This window comes from Rhea americana, unplaced genomic scaffold (genome assembly GCF_003343005.1).
Source record: "Rhea americana isolate MKP2758 unplaced genomic scaffold, rheAme1 scaffold_399, whole genome shotgun sequence".
NCBI classification, from domain to species: domain Eukaryota; kingdom Metazoa; phylum Chordata; class Aves; order Rheiformes; family Rheidae; genus Rhea; species Rhea americana.
This window is the reverse complement of record NW_028186533.1, coordinates 340,991-366,027: the sequence shown is the minus strand read 5'-3', so window position 1 is coordinate 366,027 and position 25,037 is coordinate 340,991. Positions and strand designations below refer to the sequence as shown.

The 25,037-nt window shown below is 44.9% G+C and overlaps 1 protein-coding gene across 1 annotated transcript in view; it reads left to right on the top strand.

Annotated features, from left to right (window-relative positions):
* Positions 1-3,219: 3,219 nt before the first annotated feature.
* The window catches only part of HDAC7 (histone deacetylase 7), a 120,662-nt gene continuing 98,844 nt past the window's right edge, over positions 3,220-25,037 (top strand). The window contains exon 1 of the mRNA XM_085313861.1: positions 3,220-3,417. Within this exon, the coding sequence (XP_085169987.1) occupies positions 3,399-3,417 (19 nt within the window). The 5' untranslated portion in view covers positions 3,220-3,398. The remainder of the gene's footprint in view (positions 3,418-25,037) is intronic.

The following is a 25,037-nucleotide window of genomic DNA, read 5'->3' as shown; positions in this document are numbered from 1 at the left end:
TCCTTGGGCTGGAAATGGTCAGGGAAGGTTGACTATCATTCTTCAATTCAAGAGTGGGTCAGGAGATCACAGAATCACAGAATGGTTGGGGTTGGAAGGGGCCTATGGAGATCATCTAGTCCAACCCCATTTCTCAGCCAGGATCACCTAGAGCATGTCAGACAGGATTGCATTCAGGCACATTTTGGTATCTCCAGAGGAGACTCCACAGTCTCTCTAGGCAACTTGTTCCAGTGCTCTGTCACTCTCACAGTAAAGTTCTTCCTCATAGTCAGGTGGAACTTCCTGTGATTCAGTTTTTGCCCATTGCCTCACGTCCTGTCACTTGGCACCACTGAAAAGAGCCCAGCCCTATCCTCTTGACACACTCTCTTACAGTATTTGTAGACATTGATAATATGCCCCCTCAGCCTTCTCTTCTCCGGGCTAAACAGACCCACCCCTTGTAGCCTTTCCTCATACAGGAGATGCTCCACTCCCCTAATCATCTTTGTAGCCCTATGCTGGACTCTCTCTGGTAGCTCCATGTCTCTCTTGTACTGGGGAGCCCAGAACTGGACACAGTACTCGAGATGAGGCCTCCCCAGGCCTGAGTAGAGGGGCAGCATCACCTCCCTTAACCTGCTGATGACACTCTTCCTAATGCACCCCAGAATACCATTGGCTTTCTTGGCTACAAGGGAACATTGCTGGCTCATGGCCAACTTGTTATCCACCAAAATTCCCAAGTCCTTCTCTGCAGAGCTGCTGGGGATCCAGTTGTTCTGACAGAATATTCCATCAGAGATGATCATCGATAATGTCTGAGGGCTCTCTGTGCTTGCTTTACTCCTGGTATGAGGCCTAATGGTGTCTTTATAAAAAGCAGGGCAATTTCAAAAGAGGTGGAGTCCATACCCTTGTAAGATTCCTGGCAGGATTCTCCTAGCTGCTGGAATTTTTCCTGCCCTCAAACAGAGGCAAAATTTGAAGCCAGGCCTCCTACATTAGGCCAGCTACCATTATTTGGAGTACACTTAGGATGGTGATGGGTCCTCCACAGATCTGGTGGAAGATGCTGCACCTGTTTTCCTCAGCACATAGGAGGACCTCTGGTCCTTAACACAAACACTAGTGGCTTTTTTTCCAAAGAGGAGCAATGAGGAGTTAGGGATCTATAATAATGAGGTCAAGAGCCTGCAGAATCAGCAGGGACAGGAAGGAGAGAGCATTGGAAATGGAACCAAGAGGAGGCATGCAACAAAATCTCATCTTGGAGCACCCAGAATACTTTATATTGATCATCAGCTGCCCCAGGGGGGCTTCTCTAGTTTTTGCACAGCCATGGGTGAAGCTGATCAGGTCATTGACCTGTCAGGAAACAACGAGCCTTTATGCAAGACATGTTCTTGGCCAGAGCAGGAAGCCTGTCCTGTAGCCACATGCTTCATTGAACTGCTATAAGGGAATCAGGGGAGCTTGAGAAGACTTCTGGCAGCAATGCCTTCTCAGATGGACTTGTACCTTTCAGCAGCCCTTGGACACCCAGTGAGGATGGCCAGCAGGACTCAGATTGAGATCTGCTGGCAAGAGGCTGAGGAAGTGCACAGAGCTTCTTCTGAATGACCAGAGAGGAAACTCTCTATTTCCCATCAGTTTTCCTTGTAAGTGCCTAAACCTTTAGTGAAAATTAGATTCAGGCATCTAAACAAACTCTACTTTTGAAGTTTTTACCCAGTGTTATAATGGCATTTAGCACCTTAAGGTACCTAGAAATGTCTGCACAAAGAGGTGTCTGCACATGGATGTTCTGCTGCCGAGCCCAGCTGAAGGGAGCGGAGTAGAAAGAGCTCAGCCAATAGCTTTGACCTCATCTAAAACTGTTTTTTTTTTTCCAAAAAATTTCAAAATAAAATCCTTACACCGAGTTTTTTTAAAGATCACAACTGACTCCATGTTTGAAATCTCTCTGTTTCTCCCTAGATAGAAATCCTTGAAAGAAAAGATGGCTTCTAACAGGGCAGAGATTGACTCATCCCATAGCAGTGAGAATGCGGAGGGGCTTGATTTGCAGCAAGACAGCGAAAGAACTTAATCTGTTCTGTCTATCAAAAAAAAAAAAAAAAATCAGCTTCCAAAATAGTTGTTCAAATGTATACTTATCAGCTCTGGAAAATACTGGATTTGAGTAGATTTTTAAGTGATAAAATGTATAAAAATAATAAATTTCCAGGAGTTAAATCTAGGCGTAGTCAAATGAGAAAATAAGGCAGTGGTCTTGGTTTTAACATCATTAAAAAGTGTTCCTTGTTAGGCTGTTAAATACTGAGGACAAAAGTGAGATGCTTGATGTGTGCAAACCCAGAGCTGATGCTTCTGTAAAGCGTTGTAGCAGGCATTAGATTTTCGGCCCAGTAACTGATTATCTTGGATGAAAGTTCGTATCTTGGGACAAACCTGCAGACTGTTAGATGATGAAATGGTGCTTTTCTGACCTGAAAAATCTCAAAACCCATGTGTGAAAACTCGTGCTTCAGAGTTTAGATCTGGGCATGTCCCTAGGTGTACCTCAGGATGTCTGCACAATTTCTCTCCGGTCCTCAGTTTCCCACCTGCTATATCAGATTTACTGTTTCCCTTCCTTTCTCGCATAACAGCGTGATTTCCCATCTCACTTCAGTCAGGGAACACTGGGTTAATGCCACCCTCATTTAATGTCAGCAGTACACAGTAGTTAACCCTCTGCGGATAAGACACTAGATGGGAAAACAAAAGGAAGAAGAACCAAATTCTCCCCGACAACTTTCTCCCAGGCAACAAACAAAAAGTTTTATTAGCTAAACCCTCTGGATGCTGCATTCCAGATTGGTAACATTTCGGTAACACATTGCAAACGTTTGACTCATAGAAACTTGGAAGGCTGGAGCCGGGGGAGGGGGAAAGAGCGTCACATTCCCATTCCCGGGCAGGGTTTAGTTGTTGGGGAGTTTTTATTATTATTGTTATTTTTTTAAGAACTGAAACTTCTCACTGTTTAATAAAAAAAGTGTTTTGAGTCTGACGGCTTTCACCGGGTTGCATTGTGTTTTTGACTAAAGGGGCTGGGGGAGGAGGGTTTGTGCTGCCAAGGGAGGAACCCAGGGCAGCTGAACTCGCTTTTCTTCTGCAAGTTTTTTTCTCCCTCTGTGTTCCCAGGACAGGGTTGGCTTTCTAGGTTTGATAAAGCATTTCCTTCCATTGTCATTCTATACGGCCTCTGGGCCCTTCTCTCAGTCCCTCCCCTTTCGCCTTCCCCTCTCTTTCTCTCTCTCTCTCTTCCTGAACTTTAGTGAATCTTGAGATATAAAGAAAGCAGCTGCCTCCCTTAAGCAATATCTTGAACAATGAGACCTCATCTCCAAGGACTTTAATTCCTCTGGATGCAAGGACAAAGCCAGGGTGAGTAGCTTGCTAGTGACTCTGCTGGTCGCTAGATCTGCAAATGCTAGATCCGCAAATGCGTCTGTTTCCGCGTGGGATTAAACTGCTCTSGTGGGTGCTTGTGTTTGTTCCTGAAGTGCCTGTGTGCTGGGGTTCTCCCTCATTTCTCTCAGGCTGCAGAGGTATCATATAGCACAAGTGTGTGGTGAAAGAGCAGATGGTATAAGCGTTAAACTCCCAAACCCCAACAAGCACTGCCTGACAATGTGCTAATGCTGTCCCCATCGGACACTGCGCACTGGAGTCGGCTTTGTTACCCAGCTGTATATCTGGACTCGGTCCACCCACCAGCACCCCTCTCACCCTTGTGAACCTGGATAAAGCCTGGGTTTTCAGCAAGGTGGGAGGAATCCTGATCTCAAAAGCAAAAGAAAGGGAAACAAAAATGATGCAATCAAGTGTGACTCCGAGCTGGGCTCCGGGGGAAAATCCTCCCCACAGCTTTGACACTGTGCAATCCAGTGTCACAGAGGGGGACAGTATTAAGCATGCTTATTTCCGTAGTCTGGTGGCACTTGATTTCAGAGATGAGAACTGTGCTGTGCAGATACTGCAAACTTTCATAGCAGCGTCCTTGTCATTTCTGTTCCCTGCCTTTAGCAGACTCATAGAAAATTTCCAGTCTATTTTCAGTGGTGAAGTAAGAGGTGGTTTGAGCATAGGGGACTTCTGCTCCATGCAGGAGATCAGCGACTCACAGCCTCTGTGTTCTGGGCAGAGAGCGCAGCCAGCATTGCTCACTGCAGTCCATATTGTGGAAGTTATCAGAAAGCAGGCAGCACTGCAGTGTGTGTTGTAGCTGCAAAGATTGCTATTTGGTGTCTAGTTTTGCCTGAGTGATCTGTTTAGATAGTTTTGTGGGTAAAAAGCAGAAGACAAATACATTATCTAAGAAAGAGGCTCTTGTGACCCGTGGTCCCATTTCCTAGCACAGGACATTTCAGAAGCAATGTAATTTACATTAATTAGGAGAATTCAGGACAAGTGATGAAGCTACTGTCTAACTTGCAACTTCCAATAAGGGGTCCCATTCTTACCTTCCCCTGAAATTGTAACTGATTTACATGGGAGACACTGAAAGACATAAAGGCATAATCAAGATATATCTCTCAAGATCTTCCCAAAGAATCACATTTCAGAAAATAGCACATTGTAAACCTGCCAGCTCCTCCTGCAGAGCAGCTACCTCCAGTCAGAGCTTCCCAGGACACTTGCTCCATATGATGTGCACCAAAACAGCTCTGCACGCCTGGCACTTCTCCACAGCCTGCTCCTTGTGGGAGGCCTTTGCAAACTGCTAAAATATACTCAGCTTATGAAAGTTTCCTTTCAAGGTGTTTGCATTATCTGCACTCTAGCATGCAGATATRCTTACTGGTCTAGCAGTCCCTCTCTTCGCTCCACCATTATACAAACTTGATCAGTTATTTTGCTTTCAGTGGCTAGGGGACAATGAGAAGAAAGGACCAGGGTCCATAACTAAGGATGTCTGAAGTCAAAAAGTTCGCTCTCTCACTTGTATCAACTCCTCTATTTGCTGAATAACTTGCAGTGTGTTACTTACCTTCCTGGGCTTCATGTTACATTGGAAAACCAGGTTAAAAGCAACATGCCGAAACATGGCATGCTTCAGAAAAACATTTCTGGGTCATTGTACTCGTTCTTAGCAAACTTGTAAACTCTGGAGTCCTTTACACGGAAAAAGCATAGGTGGGAAATCAGAGAGATGYAGCAGTAGCTGGTTTGGGGAATGAAGGTACCTTCGGTAGTTACTGCCACTTTCCCCATTCCCCATTCCCCACATGTTCATCCCAAATTCCTGACTTCTGCCTTGGAACAGGGAAGGAAGTCTGGGATCAATATAATTAGGATGTTTTCCAATGGCTTTACTGGCCTCCCTTGAAACACACATAGACTTGTGTAAAGTTCATCCAAATAAATGTTGACATGCACAGCTGAGTTCTTCAGCCTTGGGTCCCTTCGCAGGCATAGCAGAGGAGGAGGCTTTTCCGGCGACTATCCATCTCAACTAAAAGTAGACATCTAATGTCTTCTTCAAATCTGGATAACATAAATCTTTCCAGTGAGGACTTACGAAAAACAGCCAATGACTTATATTCGAGGTTAGCAGAATCCAGCCATGGCACTGCAAAAGGATGGTATCAGATCCATCATGGACAAAACCTGAAAAATTAGACCTCTCAGAATGTACTGGGAGATCCTCACTAAACAGGCTAATCTCTCACATGTGCCAGTATTGGAGATGTACTATTTCACATTTTTACATATGGCTTAGAAAAAAAAAGGAGTATTACTGATAAAGTTTGAACATGATGAAATGTTTCTTTAGTGGGGGAAGTAATGAAGAGCAAAGACAGCTGCTATAGGGAAATCTTGGTAACATGGTAAACCTGTGCACATACAAGTAAAGTGATTTCGCATGAGAAAGCACTACAAGATTGTGMCGTTGGGAATAGAGAACACAGACTGAAGGATCTGTTCTAGGAAACTGTCTATGGAAAGGATTTGGACACCATCCTGGATAATGAGAAGAACATTGCCCCACTTCACCCATAAGGTCTAATGTGATATTTGGACAGATAAACTTAACAAAGAGGAAGGATCCCTGTTATGAGTTTTAGGCCATTACACTATGTCCAACTTTAACATCTACCATTCTAATGGGATTTAATACAGAAATTGGACTTAAGCTACTTTACAAGGCTAACATGGTGATATATATATCATTCTGAACCTTCACAGATCAGTTTTTGGTCCGCTTCTATTCAGTCATTCTGTTGTTCTGTTCTTCAGTGATTGGGAGGATGATGGGAAACAAAGTAATTCCCAAAAGCTTATTCAGTGACACAGAAACAACAGGTCTGTCTTTCAGAGTGTTTGACACTCACCGTAGCTGAACTTTCTGGAGAGTGCATGTGTTAATGCCTTTCAGTGTAGGGCATATTTGCAATGCAGGGTTGTATTTTAGGAAGCAGTGCCTTGAAGAGGATATAGGAGACTTTGAAAGAAGAAACCTACTGGTACCATTTCCGGAATTACATGGCAGTTGAAAGAACAAGCATGATCTATGATCTTTGGCCTTATAAACAGGGAACTATCAAACAAAGTATAAAAGTGTTATTAGTCATCAGAGCATTACTRAAACTAGTTGGGATTCTGTATCCAGTTCAGGTATCTTTTGAAACATCGGATATTTATATGCTGTAGACAACCTAAAGGTTGTACTGTATTCTACAACATATAAACTGTACAAAACATGACTTCAAGTTTTCTAGGAAATATCCAGAACTTGTGGTTTGTGCAAGAATCATCCAAAGAACCTATATAGTCTGTTATGCAAAGTCAGAGTAGACTAGATATATTTTAACCTTTTCTTTCCTTAAAATCACATTTCTAGTCCAATACAACAGCAGACATTTTCCTTCCATCTCAGTGCAGCTGTGTTTGTGCCATTCAGTCTTCTATGGAGACCTTGCTGTTAAATCTTGCAACCTTGGGCAGTGGTCTGGTATTTCTGAAGATGGACTAGGAGTTGTAGAGATGGCACTAAGAATGAACATTAGGTTAGGTGGACTAGGTAATGAAAGGAGAATGAACAATAGGCTAGGTAAGATTACTTTATTCCAGAGAGGATCCGAGTCTATGAAGATAAGGTAAACTGTCACGTTTCCTTTAAACTCCATTGACTAAATTGAAGCATTTAGATAAAATTGAGATTTAAAGTAGCAGAATGAGAGAGGTAAARTCAGCATCAACAGCCTTGATATTGAAGATACCTCAGGACTACAACAGGAGRAAACCTTCGAAACTGTTGTGCAGCTGCCTGGGACAGATATTTTTCCAGCAGGAGCTGACATGAGTTAATATAAATGCAGATGAAAMCTTCAGATTTAATGAAGCTTTTCAGAGGCTTAATTACATTCCCTTGATTTTCAGGAGGAGATGAGAATTTTACTGCCACTTCTGCCATTGAAAGTCTTCCCCAGCTCTGTRCCCATAGTCCTCTCCATAGCAGCCTCCAGGAGTTCATCTGTATTCTTGGCACTTACACAATGAGGAAATTGGCCAGCTTTTCCATATTAGCAATCAACTTTCCAGGGATGTTGCATGTATTTTCCAGCAAGAGATGGAACAGCATCAGCAGTCCTTTTATCTGCCAGGCCAGGACTGCAATTCTGCATTAGGAGGGACCAGATACTGTTAAAAGACTCAGCTGAGAGCTTTCAGAACACAAATGTCCAGAGATGTCATTCCTTCAGCTCGGGAGCTCTGTATTCAGACCGTGTCCTGGCACTTGACCTTCACACATTGTACTTGCTGGGACATTTTGGCAAGGCATTGTGTTTGCTGCCATCAGTAGTGCTGCATCCCTGCTACTTCTCGGTGTACTCTGCCCCAGCCACTCCYGCTGACCTGTGACAGCCCCACTGTCACACCAGCAGGTGAGTGGGCAGAATGGATAAAGGAAGGACTGGTGGGATGACAGTGCTGCTCTCTAGGCACTTGTTCCTCTTGATGTAGTTTTCTTCGTTCTTGTTATCTTGGGAGAGCACCAGAGAGTCTAGCAGCTTCACCTTCCTGGATTTTTTTGCCCCTTTCCTTTGGTGGAACTGAGCTTGAGATCACTCAGTGGGGGCTGTCATGTGGGGTGTTGTGCACATGCACAAATCTCACAGCACATGACCTTGGATTGTGCATGGTGTTGGGTGCTTTCTTCCTGTGTACACAGAGAGGGGAAAATGAGATCGTGTGCCTAGGAATGGCCACTAGGAACAGTTGGGAAACAGATGGGACTGAGGCAATGTGAAATACAAGGTGACATTAGTAATGTAACACCATGGAGTGCTATTAAATGTCCACTCCTAAGCTGGCTTGCAATGAGGAAGATGCCATATCTCTGAAACAGCAGTCTTGACTGTCCAACAGGGACCTTTGTCACTGCCTGATGGAGTAAATCTCAGTGACTTCCCAGTGATGATGATGAYAATGTTTTTTGGAGTAGCCTATCTATATTTAGAGAGAGCAGAGACACCTTTCTCTAAGTGTTCACATTGGTAATCCAGATTGAATGGCCTGCTTAGAGTTTGGGAGGTGCTCACAGTTTCTTTTTCCATTCCTTGCTTCTGCAGTTCTCTCTGAAGAGCATGGCTCTCAGAGGTGTAGTCTGGCTATGATGGGTTTAACTGTATCAAGACAACTGAGGCTGGAAAGGATCTCTGGGGGGCTCTGCTCCAAATCCCTCTCAAAGCCGGGACAGCCTAAGTCACCTTGCTTATGGTCTTGTCCAGTTGAAGTTTGAATATTTACTAGGTTGGAGATTCCACAACCTCTCTGGGTCCATGTTTTAGTGTATGACATCCCTCACAGCGAAAATTTCTTTCCTAATAGCTTAMCAAAATTTCTTCTATTGCAGCTTGTGCTCAGTGCCACTTGTCCTGACACTGTGCACTTCCAAGGAGAATGTAGCTCCATCTTCTCTACACTCTCCCATTAGGCTGCTAAAACCAGCAATCAGATCTCTCATTCAGCTCTTCTTTTACAGCCTGAACAAATTGTTCTATCACCCTCTCCTCATATGTGTTCCAGTCCCTCTTCATCTTGCTGGTTCTCTACTGGACTCACTCCAGKATGTCAGTGTCCTTTTAGTGTGGAGCCCCAAACTAGACTGGTTGTTCTTCACTGCAAGGGCACTGTGCTGACTAATATYGAATGTTTTGTCCATTGGACAGTCCCTCAGCACTYTCAGGTGCATCCTAYCTGGTTCATGGACATACATGCACTAAATTTGCTCTGAGGGCTCTAWAGTGATCTTCCTCTGCTGTAGGTAATAYTTCACCACRCCACACTCTGCACTCGATTCAYATTTCTCTTACAAAAGATAGTGGTRTGATTAAATATTGATACTTCTTCCAATTTTCTAAAGAAGRCTTCAAATATTTTCTCTCCTTGATCAGTCACTGTTATATAATCCATGCTAGTCTGTCCTCTGAACTTTACTTGCTTAATAAAACCATGTATAGGCTGCTGTTCTTTATTTAGGACTACCMCTGGCTTCATAGAAACCTAATGGAAAACAAGAGCTTGAAGAGTCCACAGTGAAGCCAAAATTCACAAACGTTAAAAACAGGAGAAGACTTGGGTAAGAAAGGCTCCCCTGGAGTTCACTGGCATCTTGGTAAGAGGAATGCCATCGTGTTGTCCCCTGGCTTTGCTGTTTGGTGCACTGTGAGACAGATAAGGAATGAGAGGCCTGGCAAATGCAGTGGTTTAAGATTAGACTATCAGGAGGTTCTTGTGGCTGCACACATTGTCTATCACGCCAGTCCGGCTGCACTGGACTGATTTCAAGCAATCAAATTTGCATTCTTATAATTGTGGGGACAAACTGGCAGGGAACTCCTGTAAGGCTCCATGGGGACTGGATGTTACCCAGTGGAGATGCAATTGGTGAAGTGAAGATCTGAGTAGGTTATGGGAGCGGAGGCAACATGTGACTTCTGCTTCTGTCCCAGTAACCTGCAGATGTGATATAAGCGTACTGTATGTAAAGTTATGGTTATGTGAGTCATGTAAAGAGTGGTTAGTGTGATTAGGAGTAGGGAGACCTGTTCTTACTAGCCTAAATGTCAAGTGTCTGCAATGTCCCCCTACAAGGTCTATTTCTCCAGTTTCTATAGCAATGCCTAAAAAGGATGCTCCTGACTAAAAAGAGGGGGGGATGTTGTCCATTGCTGTAGTATCCTCACTCCAGCATCCACCAGCGAAAGATGCAGAAGACTGTGGATAAATGCTGTGGACCACTCCCAGCTGCCCTTTCTGTCCAATGGCCCCAGAACTGCCATAATTGTTCTGGCCCATCACCTGGTGCTCTAGTAGCTCTGCTGTCCCCTTTCATCCCCATGCTCCCATGGTGGAGATGCCACAGCTGGAGGCACAGGGGGAGCAGGATTAATTTATACCTCCTGCTGAGCAGTTCTGATCTGGCTCTGAAGCAGAGGAGGGATCTCTGTTTCAGGGCAGTGTAGAGCAAACACAATGAGCCCTACACGGGCAAAGAAATCTCTGTGTAATACCCTAAAGGCTTAAAGACTGAAGAGGAACTTAATATCCAGCATCATCCACTAATAGTGCGGAGGCCTGCAGGCAGTATCATCAGTACAATGGGCAGTAGTCACAGCAGTGGCCTCATTACTGTTTAGCTATGCAGTTAATCTGCAAAGGCTGTATCAAGGATTGCTCTGCCTGCAGAATCCTGCAAAGGTGCATGAATGGCACATCCAGGCTCTGACACCTGAAGAGACACCAAGTGACAGGCACCAGGCCATGGCCTTACTTACAATGACACTTTCCCTGTTTTATCCCTCCTGAATAGACACTGCCATGCACTGTGTTTGCATCATCAGGTTGATGCACTTTAAATATATGTTAACTGGGCTCTGCTAATTCATCAGGAAGTTTACTTTAAAAGCAAATAAAGCCAGTGACCAGATATAATCCCAGGAAACAGGTAAACTTTATTGTTTCTAAGAAACCAGGTAGGCGATGCAAAAATCTTGCCTGAACTGCAAGCATTTAGCAAATTCATGATGGCTGCAGCTGATAGTTATAATACCACGAGACATGCTGATAAATACTAGGTTTTTGTGTGGTGGCCACACAGGAAGAACCTTGTGACCACACACATTCACTCATCTTTGAAATTTGTTGTTCAAGGTCATTGCGGGGCTATTGATGAGTCTGGAATAGTTATTCCATCAGCCTGTATTACAATCTAATTCACTGCTGTCATGGCATCTTCCAWATGCAAAACGCACTGCAGAAAACTTGATTTTGTTCTGCTTTGTGCTGAGTCTGGCAGATGTATGCAAGTCTGTAAAACTCATCTTGAACTCGTGTAAACCTACATCCCATACTAGTGTAAACCTAGGCTATATTTGCAGTCCACTTTCAGGAGCAAGTTCTTGGTACCAGATCAACTCATGCTGACCACACTAGCATCAATACTAGCATCTCCAAAGCAGACTAGCTGTTCCACATTGCTTTGCAGTCAGCCCAGATATGACACATACCTGTAACAGAACTAAAAGTTATTATTTTGTTGGGTTTTTTAGTTCAAAGTGCTCGACCTAATAATAAAGTCACATCACCATCTGGCAGAGTAGGGTTAAATAGTGCGAGGCCACGGATGTGTGATGTATGCTCTGAGTGTGACGTGGACATTGTAGGTGGATGGAAGGAGCAAGGCCTTCTAGGATAGTGCTGGAAGTCTGTCCAGGCTGAAGGGAACCAAACTCTGCATGTTCATGTCCACACAGTGTTCTTGGAGTGGAGCCAGAAGTGAACCCTCCTCCTGTTACATGTTCCTCCTGGGGAAAACTACTGACTTGTTCTGAAAATGAATGTGGGGAATTAGCACATATACAGTGTGGATGATTAGGGAGTCAGGAGGCTGGAACTGAGCCCAAAGGACTGGGTAGATGCAAAATCAGGGTCTGAGTACTTTGAGAGATTTATGTGAAGGTAATTGCTGACTTAAGCATCCCCTGGAGAAGATAAAGTCTCTCTATAAGGTCATCAGGTCCATTAGACACTGCTGCAAGCTTGTACTCTCAGACCATTCCTGCTGCCTGTGCTCAGTGTGCCCAGCAGGCAGACTCTAGAAGACAGGTAACACATTGCAATTCAGCCTGCTTAGTCTTTTATTCATGCTGTCCTGCTCCTCCCTAGTAACTGCCTGCCGTCCTTTGTTCTTAAACTGCATTTATTATCATGTCATCAAGCACCCTCAGAGAGATGGAGAAAAGTGTTTCCTTTCAGACACAAAGTCCCAGGACAAGTCTGGGACAACCCTGGCCTTTTCACTTCTTTTTTTGTGCTTGGTTTCATGCTGGCAGAGCAGTTGTTCCAGCCAACCCTGGCTTAGTAAAAGYCCAGGGAATGGCACATGCACAGAATGAGCAATGTCAGAGCTTCAGGCCTCAGTCCAGAAGACCCTGGGCTGGACAGGCAGATCCCAGCCTGGAAGACCTGTAAGTGACCAGATAGTCTCAAAAAAGGAGAGGAGAAAAGGGCTTATTTTAGGTCTCAAGGGAGAGCACAAACCATAGCATGATTTAAAGGGAATATAGGCTCTCCAGAGACTGAGTTTGAGTTTGAGTCATTCTCAGGCTTTGTGTTTGAAGTGAAGCTATTTCTTCCATCTCTTTATTTCTGTGCTTTAACACTGGTAAACAGCATGTGCTGAATGCTGGTCATTCATTCAGTGAGACCCAGACCCTACAACTCACTCAATAAATATTACAGCAGAGTCTGCCTCCCTCTAGTTACAATTACTGACTTTAGCTCTGACAGTACACATAGAAGTGGGGAGGACCTGGCTATTGAATCCTGCTGACTTTTCAGATCAATCTCCTCTCTGTTAATTTGTCTAGACAAAAGGTCTTCAGCAAGTTGGAAAAACATTGTGAGATTCCTGGGTATTTCACAGCCCTCAGCACGTTCCRGCCCGTTTACTGAAGGTGAGACCCTGAAATTATGAGAGGCTCAAGGTCTTATTGCTCTGGGACTCACAGGAATGATTTATGGTTCAGGGACTAGAAATCCTTCTTTGTTCAGATGTAATACGAAAGGATACCTCTTCCATTTCTGGAAATTGTTATATTTAAGACAAGTGAATCCGCATTAGTGAAAAAAAAAAAAAAAAAAAAAAAAAAAAAAAAAAAAAAAAAAAAAAAAAAAAAAAGTCTTTCTAGAAGCTCAAATAGGAAATATCCCTATATACAAAACTGAAAACTGAGTCTCTAATCCATCTTGTTCCTTTCCTTCTAGATGCCCTGATCACCTACCTAAGCATAGAATATTGGAAAGTATTAAGCACTCGTTTCGTTTTTATCAAAAGAATTAAAACTGTATTCAGCTCAAGAAAAGCTGAATGTGATGTTTTCCCCCCATTAGTCACATACCTTAGTTTCCCCTCACTTTGTCCATAAGGAAAATCTGGACTCAAAATGGCATCTTTCTGTAAAAATGTCCATAGAGCAGGGACTAGAACCGGGCAGGTTCTTTCTTCTGCAAGTTTGCACTTTCAAGCCATAGATCTAGGATCAGATTAATCATTACAAATCCACACTACTACCAGAGAAAATGATCCTGACCTCCCAACTCTTATTGCACCTGTTTCCTCTCCACCCAATGGTCCTGCCCCTCTGCAGTGCAGATACTGACTTTCTATAGCAGTGCCATAGTGCAGGGTGCATTGACTCTGCATATTGTCCACTATTTCTTGATAATGCCATGCAGGAATTAGTAAAATACCCTAAGAGAGTCCAGTGAACACACATATCTTAACCAGATTATGGTGATACCCTCAGATCATCAAACCTGATAGCAAATTCTCCTTTAATTAATCTTGATTTTCATTACTTACACTACCATTCTCAAAGTGGGGCCACTCCTGCTCCTGCTCCTGCTCCATTCCAGTAGCATCTTCCACTGATTCTTAGAGGCAGAAATGTGCATATCCACAGTCTTTGGATTTCTCAAATGAAATTTGGATAGTAATTGATGGCTTAACCTAATTCACTAGGAGAGGGTGGCAACCTTTAGCTTTCATAATGAAATCTTTCCTGCAGGAATTGCTAGGAACTACTGTAATAATAACTAGACAGCAGAAATCTAAGGCATTATGTTTCACATTTTGCAGAGATAATGCTTTCCCTTGGAAAACATCCCTCTTCCATCGTTTGTTTAATGGATTTTTTATGTACCCACTTTCAGTCTTTTGTGCATGAGCTAGCAAGAGCATAATGATATTTTTCTTCAGTATTCCCTACATAGGAGCTGCTAAAAAATAAGGATTGAACTCCCCTTTTCAGGTACAGCTGCATTGTCYAGCCACTTCCCCAATGCAGAGCAGAAACTTTAAAGACTTCTGTTGTCTTTGCACATTACTGACAATGCTTCAGTTCCTACACTGTGCTGTTAGCAGGAATCTGTTCCTTTTAAAAATCCTTCATGTCTTCACCTCAGTGAGTGACAGGGCACTCTCTGCAGACTGCAGTGATGGTATTTGTCTCATATAGCCAAGTTCCAAAGTCTGATCTGGTTGTCCAGGCTCYCTCCCCAGTAAATGGAGATAAATCCTCCCTTCAGAAAGTGAGTCAGGTTCCCTTAAAGTAGGTGTCAAACACTGTAACCTCTGGCGGTAGCTGTCTGTCTCTTTTGACTACAAAAGGAGGCTAAAGCTAACTTCCAGCAAGCTGCAAGATGACTCCCATCTGAGGTGTTTGTTCTAACCAACATGGAGAGCCTTTAGGATTCACAAATAGGAGATTTATGTTAAAAGGGTTAGTGCAGTTCCCTCTAGTGCAGTTAACCCAACATGTAGAGTAAGCCAATGTAAATACCAGAAGCATTTAGACCCTGAGCATTTCCTGACCTGTAGCACCAGGGAAGCACATGGCATCCCCAGCTGATGCTGAGCATGGACCGCAGTTTGTCTTCCAGACCAATCCACTGTTCCTGCCCTGGGTGAATGAAGCACTGGCTGTACCAAGAGAGGAACATGAGATAGCGACTTTCAGCAGAGACTCTAGTACATGTGTATCTACTGCATAGCTGGGCTGGGAATAAGGTTTGTAGCTGTATATCTCAGCTGCTCTTGTGGCTATATGACCTATCTGAGGGCTTTCTCTTGCAGATCTTCAGCACTCTGTGATGCAAGTGCAGATGGCATCTGGAGCTGATCAGAGCTCAAGCTCYCTTTACACAGTGGAGGCTCTGTGTTCTCCTAGCCCAAGCCATTGGTTGCCTGTTGGCAACAGATGGGGTGCCTAGCCCAAGCTTTTATGTTCATAGCATTGGGAGACTAAGCATGGTCTGCTTTGAGGAGCTGCGRATCATTCTCTTTTCTAGTATCCACAAGACCCTGCAGGAATGAAGATGCTCTGGTGGAGCACAGCCCTGCATCTCACAGGCACTGCCCCACCAAAAGGCATGGAGCTACAGCTGCTGCTTCAAGCTGTCCTTGTACAAATTCTTCTCAAGCATTACTTTAGAGCCTTAAGGTCAGAGCAGAAATTTTTGTTAATGAAGCTGTCTCATCTGCAGCAGCAGGTGCTGTAGATACCCAGAGCTGGGCTCTGATTGTGAGCAGTGTTTGTTCGCCAAACCCAAGAGATTCCTGAGTCGGGAATGCCACTGGAGGCCAGCTCTTCCACTCCTGTGGGATAGCATGGCTGGTTCTCCTGGCTGCAGAGGACCTTGGGATCTGACTCTCAACCCAGGAAGATGGCAAGAAGGCAACTTAATCCCTTCTGCTTTCTGCACATGCAGCACAAGTAACATCACTGTAAGGGGAAAAGGATGAGGGCCTTTTTCAAGGTTACAAGCTTCATATTTTTGGACTCATTTCCTAACACTGGAGCTGACCCAGGCTGTGAGCTGTTGAAGTTTTAGGTCTTTTGTTTGTTTAATTGAAGTGATGTTTGTTTTTGATCACAGGCATTAGATAGGCACTTCCTTTGCAGGCAGGAAGCAGTGATTTCCTGTTAATTCACTGGCCAACTCTCACTGTGCAGGAAACCTAGCTCTGCTGAGTATTCACTTTTCATGCAACATTTTTGGAAGATCTTTTGTGTTGTTGTTTTGTTTTCTCTTTTTTCCCCTGCAAGTGGTACTGGTATTGTTGGGTCTCCATAGGAAGGATGTGTAGAGACAGCACTGAGTCAACACGCGTGGGGCTGAGCAGATTGGATGGGGTGGACTACTGTAGTTTGCCTAAGATGTTTCCATTTTGTCTAAAATCTTTTGGTGAGGTTTTATATTTCCAAAATGCAAGAAAGACAGAGTCACTTTGCTGCCTTCATACCACAACCAAACGTTCTACCAAACATACTCGGTTTTGACAGTTATTTGAGAATAGCTATGTGTTATCACAAACAGTGTGATATCTCACTCATGTTTTTGTGAATCCCATTCAGCACAAATCCACATCTCTAAGCGCCAGATGTCTTTGCAAAGTGTTGCCAGTCTCTTCATTGCTATTTTGTTCATGTGTGCCATGTAATGAAATTGTTCCTCTAGGACTTACTGTCAAGGCAGGTGTATTTGCAACAGGTCATTTAAATGACTTGCTCAGTATCACAGAAGGACTCCACATATGAGGAATGAGTCAAAACAGAAACCTGGATCAAATCAACCAGCCCTTGTGGTCTGTTTGCTTCCTGTGCTAGAAGGACCTTTAGGCAGATGAATGGGACAGTTCTAATGTGATGCTCTGTAAGGATGTGATGCAGCAGGTGAATTTTAGTGCTGCTCAAGTGCACCATTTCTATAGCTTATACTGTGACGGATAGCTGCTCTCAACCTCTGCCCACCTTGGGCACAATTGATTTTGTTTCCTCAATAGTTTGTAAGCATAGGCAACTCATTTTTCATCTCTACAATACCCTGCTGGCCTGTTCCCTCCTTGGCTACATCTGTATGTCCAGGTCAGCCCAATAAAATATCAGACAGGAGTCAGGATGGTGTTAGATCTGATGCTTCACATCTGAATAGATCTTCTTGTTTTCGAGGTGGAAAAGAAATGCTTATGCATCTCCGTCATATCAAATACAGGTGGAACAGAGGCTACTTGGCAGCTCCATGCACACAGGAGTATAGGCATTTTTACTCAGTGTGTTTATCCTGGTAGCATCTAGGAGCTGAGATGGGGCTTCAGTGCAGTGCAATGCCCAAAGATGAAGTACCAGAGAATCACATACCTCCTGCCTCAGGAAGCCCTGACAGGCACCACTGCAAACTGCCCGCCAGTGACAGACGCCAGCTTTCAGTGCTGCATATGCTTGTCTGCCTGAGTTTTTAATTATTTTGCTTTAGTAAAGGGGCTCCCCTGCAGAGAGGGGATTTGTGACAGGAAAAAAAAGTGTCTGTAGGAACAAAGAAGCAGGGGAAGGCAGAGGGAAGAGGGGGAGCACAATAGCTCATTGCTCTGGAGGGGAAGGGAGGGAGACAAGATGACGGGAGGGAGAGGGATTAGTCCTGCAAATGACTGTACACATGAGAGATGCTCAGATGTTTTAGCCAATGTTGTACAAGATGAGAGCTGCTGGACATTGTCCAATTGTCATTGGAATTGAGACATTTCAACGGATTTCAGTGGATGAAATGTAAAGGGAAAGACCTGGAGATGGGACCTGGAGGAGGAGGAAGAGCAGAGCCCTCCTCTTCTTTGCTCCCAGCAAGGCCCAGTGAACTTGCCCTTTAGTCCATGGCTTTGCTGAGCAGGGTGTGAGGAGACAGCTCTGACCACCCAGGACAACTTCTGCCACACACACCGATCTGGGCCATAGCCTCTGTAGCAGCCAGCAGAGAAGTCACAAGCAGAGACCTAGCCCGTGGCGCGGGCTCCCTCCTCCATATGGTTCAGCTACGGCTCATGCRCAGGCCATCCAAGGAAAACATTCCCCGGGCTGCTCTCACACTGCACCAGCTCTCGGCAAGCACGACCTGCGCCATCTCAGCCTCCTCTCCCGCCTCGTTCCTGAAGAGCTTTCCATTCCCCAGGCCCCTTCCAATCATTGCACGTCAGTGACATCATTGCCGGTTGCTATGGAGAAGCCAGGTTGTCCAAAACACGACCCCTTGGCCTCATCCCATGTGTGTCAGGAAATGAAGGTTTTATAGTACATCTTTGCAATGGAGCAGAAACAGCCAGAGCAGGAACTGGAGCCTGGGGACATACAAACAATTCACCCTCCATCTCAGGCCTTCCCAAGGCCTCCTGGCRTGTGACTCCTCTGTGGCCTCTCCGATGGGGAAGTGGGGATCTATTTCTTGGGGTAGCAAGACTGATTTATGTCTTTTGAGTTACTTCTGGGCTGTTGAGCTTTCTGCTTTGCTCTGAAAAGCCCAGGTAGTGAGGCCTGGAGGAGAGACAACCTGAAGTTTTTTAAGCCAGTGTCTAGGGAGCAGGCAGAAAGTCTGCAAGAGGATCTAAGCAATATAAAAATAGATGCTTTCCACCACTAAACCCCAGGGAGCACATGGTTCACAGAGACAGAAAGACAAAAAGCTGCCACTGGCTTTGGACTTGTGTAAAATGTGCCCTAGAAGCAGCCTGCCGGGAAGGATGTAGTTCAAACTGCTTTTTTTTGACTGAGTGACTCAGCTGGCGACAATCAAACTCATCTCCCACTTCAGTTATAGAATTATATTGCCTTCTGAGGGGTTGTGACATGAAGGGAGAAGAGCAAAGGGATCGAGGAGCGCCTATATCTCCAAAAGCCACTCAACATTTGTCTGAAGTCAGCGAAAACTCTGGAAAAACTGTTCCAGAATTAATGATTACCAAAGATCTTGTAGACAGTGTGGGGTCTTTCAGAAGGAAATGTCAGGTGTCATTCTGTGGCAGGGAGGAGACACCACTGTTAAAGGCAGCCTTTGTTTAGGCAGAACATTACAAACAGACTCTTTCTTCTCTCATGCAGTATTTGGTAGTGGAGGTGTTTCCCTGAGGGAAGGCTGGAAGCCTTACCCTTGGATCATCTAAACTCAGGCCAGAGAAAGCACGAGATGTCCTCAGAGGAGCAGTCCTGCCCTGACCACAAAGGCAGGTTGGATCTGCTCCTTCCTTTCAGCAGTTGCATAGCTCACAGCATACAAAGCTCCAGTGAACACCTGAAACACTCAGTGGCATTGCCAACCCCACCTTCAACTTCCCCTCCAAATTCACAGCAAGGCCAAATTTCAAATCGTCGCTGAGACTCAGACGTGTATCACCTCAAATGTAATGTCTCTGAAGCAGCTCAGGATCTGACACCTTTTGTCTTGTCCTTGCCCTTCCTGCTCTCAGTTTGCCTAGGAAATGAAAACACTGTTTCCAGACAGACTGTCTGAGCATCTCCTGACAGATGAACTGTAACATGAGAGTCCAAGACACAAAGGGCCTTGAGGTCTCACCATTTCATGTTGCTGCATCTCACAGCTGTGCTGGGAAGTGAACCATACAGCACACACAAGCATGCATGTGTCTGCACATCTGTGCACACTTGCATTGCTAGATGCTTGGTGTATGACTGCATGGGCAGGTATGTAATTAGAAATACACCTGTGCAAGCCTTTGGCAGCACCATGTGTCTGGAGAGCAGGGCAGCAGATAAATACCCAAACACAAGAGCCCTGAGCCCTATGGAAAGTAAATAACAGGAAGGAAATGATCCTCAAACACTAGCATGGCTTGGATCTGGTTTCCATTCTGTAGTGCAAGTTTCTCTCTGACTTGGAGGCCTTTTCCAGTTCCTTTACCCCTGCTCCGTGTTGTCCCTTTGAACCAGTTCATCAGAAAACAGAAGTAATGAGCAGGTCAAACAGCATAAGCGTTTTTGGGATGTGCTGGAAAATAAAAAGTTGGAGCCTTTTTGTTTTGCATACCCCATCCGGGGGCACAGTGCAGGCACAGAGATGGAAAGTGCATGCATGAGATATCAACAGTCTTGTTTTGGTCTCACTTTGCTTGATATCTTGCCAATGCCACAGTCAAATTACCCTGATAAACAACAGCACGAGACAACTCAGACTCAGAAACTAGGGCTTGCAGTGACACATTCCCAAGATAGCAGTGCTGAGGCCGGCCCACTGTACTGCGTTGCAGGCTCCCCCTCTTGCAGTGGGTGTTTGAGGGTTAAAAATAGACTCCAGATTTCAGTTAGTAAATGCGGAGGCAGGGAGGAGAGAGCTGTTTATCAATGCCAGGGTTTCCCCTGAGACATTGAAATGAGTCAGATAAGAGACTAGCAACAACTGTGCACATGTCCTACTTCACTAATGCTTGCAATGCTGTTCCAAGCACGAGTCATTCTGGGTAACTTTTTCTATGTGCCGAGGTGTCTTAGAAGCCAAAGTCCTTAGGGATTTTCAGTATGACTCAGATTCCTACCAGATTTAGTTGCTTTATAGCATCTTGCCCTTAGACCCTTTTGAAAACATTGCTCTCTGTCATTAAAACTCTGGCCTGGGAAGGCAATTTCTGCAGAGACAAAGGTTAGGAGGCATTCCTGCTGTGATGGAGGCATGACTGCCTCCATCCCATCCAGGCTCTGACCTATCTGCAGGGAMTCCATGAAGGGATGAAGACAAGAGATGCCAGTGCCGCAATTGCACCTCCCATGGCAGGGCAACCATCACCTGAATTTTTTTGCCACATGCAAAGAACAAACTCCTGACATGTAAATCAGTTAATTTAAACTCCCTAATCCAAGGATTTTAGAAAAGCATGGGTGAGACTTGCACTGTCACCTGTTACTGCAGTTCAAGAGTGTGTTCCTGCGATGCTAAAGCTCCTGGGGAGCACAGAGAGAGGCAGTCAGCCTCCTGCACATGGAGAAGTTTGCAGGTATAATGCAGACAAACTCCATGGTCTGGAAATGTTGGGTAGGTCCCAGGTTTTTTTTCAAATGAATGAGCACTGGTAGGGCCCAGTTACATGAACAAAAGAATTACTACTGCAGGATTTACTTAGGCTCCTAAAAATAAAGTGGTGGAAAATGGGGATAAACTGCTAATGGAATAAGCAGAGCTCTTGCAACTGCCATTACATTGCTAACATTTGAGATCTTTATAGCAGCTGTAAAGTGAGGAGAGCTGCTCCATCCCCCTGGGAGCAGTACAGTGTCATTATTGCTGTTTGCAGAAAGGACAATCAAGGTTAAGATCCTTGTATCCAAATCTGGGTGCTCAGAAGCCACCAACACAGGATGAATTGACCAATGCTGCTGTTGGGAACGGAAATGGCAACTTTTGAGTCCAATCGAAAATCAGGGCATGTATTTAGGTGCCTTCCTGTCTTTCACATGTACTGTTCTAACCATGGTTGTGGTGGCAAGTCCTTTCCTGTTGAAGTGGACATGGTCTAGACAGCAGTCAGATGGAAATTGGTCAGATAGTTACGGTGAGCCCCTGTCTGTAGGTACAATGTAATCTGCAGCAGTTTGAGTTGGCATGCAGGTTGGCACACAGGTTCTAGGCAGTATCTAGGGATGCATTTGAAAAAAAGTTGAAAAGGCAGTAAGAACCACAGGTTTGCTTTGCCAAGGGGGTAGGGTGAGCTGTGAATGGGACCCAGAGGAGCATGAAGAGGCAAGCTGGTGTGTTACTTGAGCAAAACTGGCAGTGGCACTGTGTTTTCTCCTTTATGCAAATAGCATGAAGCGGTTTCCACTTGCCAGCATATACCCATTGTAGAAGTTCAGACATGRAGCCTTATTTGGGTTTGTCCAGAGCTCTGTGCCTGGTAATACCACAGTGCCTCTGAGAATCATCTTTGTGCATATCTGCTGATCACTGGGTTCCCTGCCATGTCCCAAACTCAGCTGCCCAAGTGATACCATGGAGCCTGTACTTCTCTGCTGTCCCCCCTCCCAGGAACAACAGCCCGGTCTGGTTTGGTGCCGGATTCTCTTCATTGTGCAAGCAGGTCCACGATTTGCACAAACTTTCCTTCTTGCAAACATAACTGAATGTTGCAGGAATGATCAGAAAGGATCATTTCAGCCTACAAAATGTACACATGAAATGCAGGGCAAATAAACATGCCCAGAGGCCCTCCCAGGACTTATATTTGAGAAGGGGAAGGCTCCTAAGCTTTTCCAGATGGTGCAGATCCTCAGATAGACCCTTTAGGCAGAGGCAGCTCCCAATCTATTCATGTGCATGATCCAATGATGCCTTAATGTAAAGGCCAGGCACTGCTGAGAGCAGTGACCAGGACACCGGACCTCATTATCATGGGATTACAGGCACCTCGCTGTCACATAGACCCTGCGTCACCATCTGCCTTCTAACAGCTTCAATGGGGGTGACGGAGACTTAGCTGCATCCAAAGCCTTGCCTCTGGTCTACAGTTAAGACACATGGGTCATGTGCTCGAGTCACCCCAGACTGGTTAGTGTGCACAAAGGGAGCAGTTTGTTGCTTCTTTTAACGAAAGACCAAATCAATCCTTCGCAAGGTTTCTGAAGTCAGGTTGACAGAGTGCATATCTCAGTCTGGTGGGAAGGGAGACCAATGCTGCTGAAATCACCCCACCCCACCCCCCATTTCCAGCCTTTTCCCTGTTGCCTGGGTGTCCCCTTACCTCCTTAGTCCCACTCCTAGGTACTCAGAGACGCCCAGCAGCATCAGATTTGGGTGCTCAGCTCCAGGCTGTGAATGCTGTCATGGTAAAACAGCTCTCATCAGCATCTCTGGGCCTGCCAATACCCCAAAGAATTTGCATGTGAGGAGATTTCTAATACTCAAGAACCCTTTTCCCATGGGTAACAACATATTGAAAGCCAGCAGTTGGGGCCTCAAAGTTACTCAACCCTAATTTTTTAGAGGGGGTGGTTTTCAGGGACGTATAGGCAAAAAATAAAACTAAATGTGGAGAAAGAGCCGAGGCAGATACAGAGCCAAATCGCACCACAAGCAGCATCCAGAATGCTCACATCTCATCCCAGTCAAGACCATCTGTCCAGTAAATTGATTTTGCCTAGGGATAGGCTGTCAGGCCAGCTCCAGTGAGTTAATCGAGGGCACTTTTTCATTGCTAATACCTCGCTTGTGGAAGCCTGCCTTTGCTACAGCAGTGGCTTCCTGTTTGACTCACACCTGACAGCCCTGCTGAATAAGTCAGGGCCTCTCGCGCTCACAGCAACTGAATGGGGCTGTTTACAATTAGAGAACATGGGATTCCCAGAAAGAGGCTCAGACCGGACATCCTGAAGCGAAATACCCCAGGCGTCACTGGCTAAAAATAACCGTAGCAGAACAGTCACCAAACAAACAGCGCACACTACCACCAGCCCCTGCACAAAGCTCTCCCATATCCCGTGGCATGGGGGAGCGGCAGACACGGGGCGCTGAAAGGACCAGCTGCTCTTTCCTCATTCCCAAAGGATTTCTCTGACACAACATGGTGTCACAAAGCCTGGTGGCTGTGGCATGCAGTGATTTTTTTTTTCCTTTGCCTCCCTTTTTAGGGGAGGAAGAGRGGATAAAATATAAATAAAGCAAGTTTTAGCTAGAAATGGCTGGTGGAAATCAGTTCAGCCTGTTGATGAACTGAAGGAAGCCATCAAGGATGGGAAGTGGGATAAGCAAGAACAGCCTCTGAGAGAGGTTAGCTATTTTACTGGCTGTCTCTGAACCTCAAGGGCTTTCAGTGACTGGGTGCACGTGTCACTGCAGCCAGCTCTGGAGAACTCAGAATAGCCTCTGGGAACAGTGCAAGCCACTTTTTAAAATCAGAAGTCTGATCCGGAAACACATCTTCTTCCACTGAGAGCCAGCATTCAGGATCCACAGGTTTTTATAGCCAACGCTCACATTGGATATGCTCATCCATCAGTGGCTTGGAGCATGAGGAGAAACAGCCCCATGRAACCAGTTAGCTCTCTGTGGACAGCAGAGCATTGTTGGACATTGGCCTCACATCTGTTCACTAACGCTTTCCAAGCAGGGGATCCTGCTGTGATTTCACACTTGGAGCTTCACACAGGGTAAACAAGTGCCATTCTGGCACTCTCTTCCAGGTTTTCTCTGGGAGAGGCCAATAAAGAACCTTGCAGAAACAGATTGCACGTGAAACTAAGATGACAGCACTCGCTGAATCCTTATGAAATTTTCTGTGAACAAAGTTGGAGCTGGGGAAGGGGAAGGTGCTAAGGTGCTTGGGCCTTGGAGAGCGGAACTCTGAGAACGGGGACATCACCATGTGATAAGACCAATCTGTGCTTGAGCTGATCTGTGCCTTGTGGTAGCCACAGCACAAAGCAGACTAGCTGTTGGCTTTGCATTTCATCTTCAAGTTCATCCACTTAAGCAGAATTCAAGAAAAGCAAGTAAGATGATCCATAGGATGATCGTAATAAGACAAGTAGAAGGGCACAGAAAGAATCATAAAGGCTCATAACAACAGTCTTATACTCCAGTTAACCTCTCTGTACCAGTGATTTCAGAAGATACAAGCCTCCGTTAAAAGGCACTTATGCAATAGTCTGCTATTAGAGGAAGTTTCTCTTTAACACCAGGCAGTTAGTGGTTGATTTATGTCCTACAGCTTTAGATTGTATAAGATGCAGGGGAGTTGCATAAGAAGATAATTTRACTTTATATTTCTTATAAACTTTTTCTGTGGGCAGACATCTTCTTTCTCTCTTACCACCTCTTACATATCAGCAATATTTTGAAGATGCAAAGAGAAGGAAAATATGGTCATTATATGGTTCAGATTATCTTTATGTCCAAATAGAAATATACAGTTCCACAACTGGAATAATTTTACTTCTCCTTCCATAATATCTTGTTGCAAGGAATTCCATATGTTAACGATGTGCTGTGTAATTTCTGTAAACCAAAGGCAGCRAAGAGTGTGAGAAGTCTGAATATAGCATTTCCAGCATTGCCAGTTGTTCAAGGCTCATAAACATAGCAGTTGGACAAAAGAAAGGGAGAGGGTCTTGGTGCAAATCAAGGACTGGAAATTACTTAACAAAAAGTTTGTATGGCTCTTGTAACCA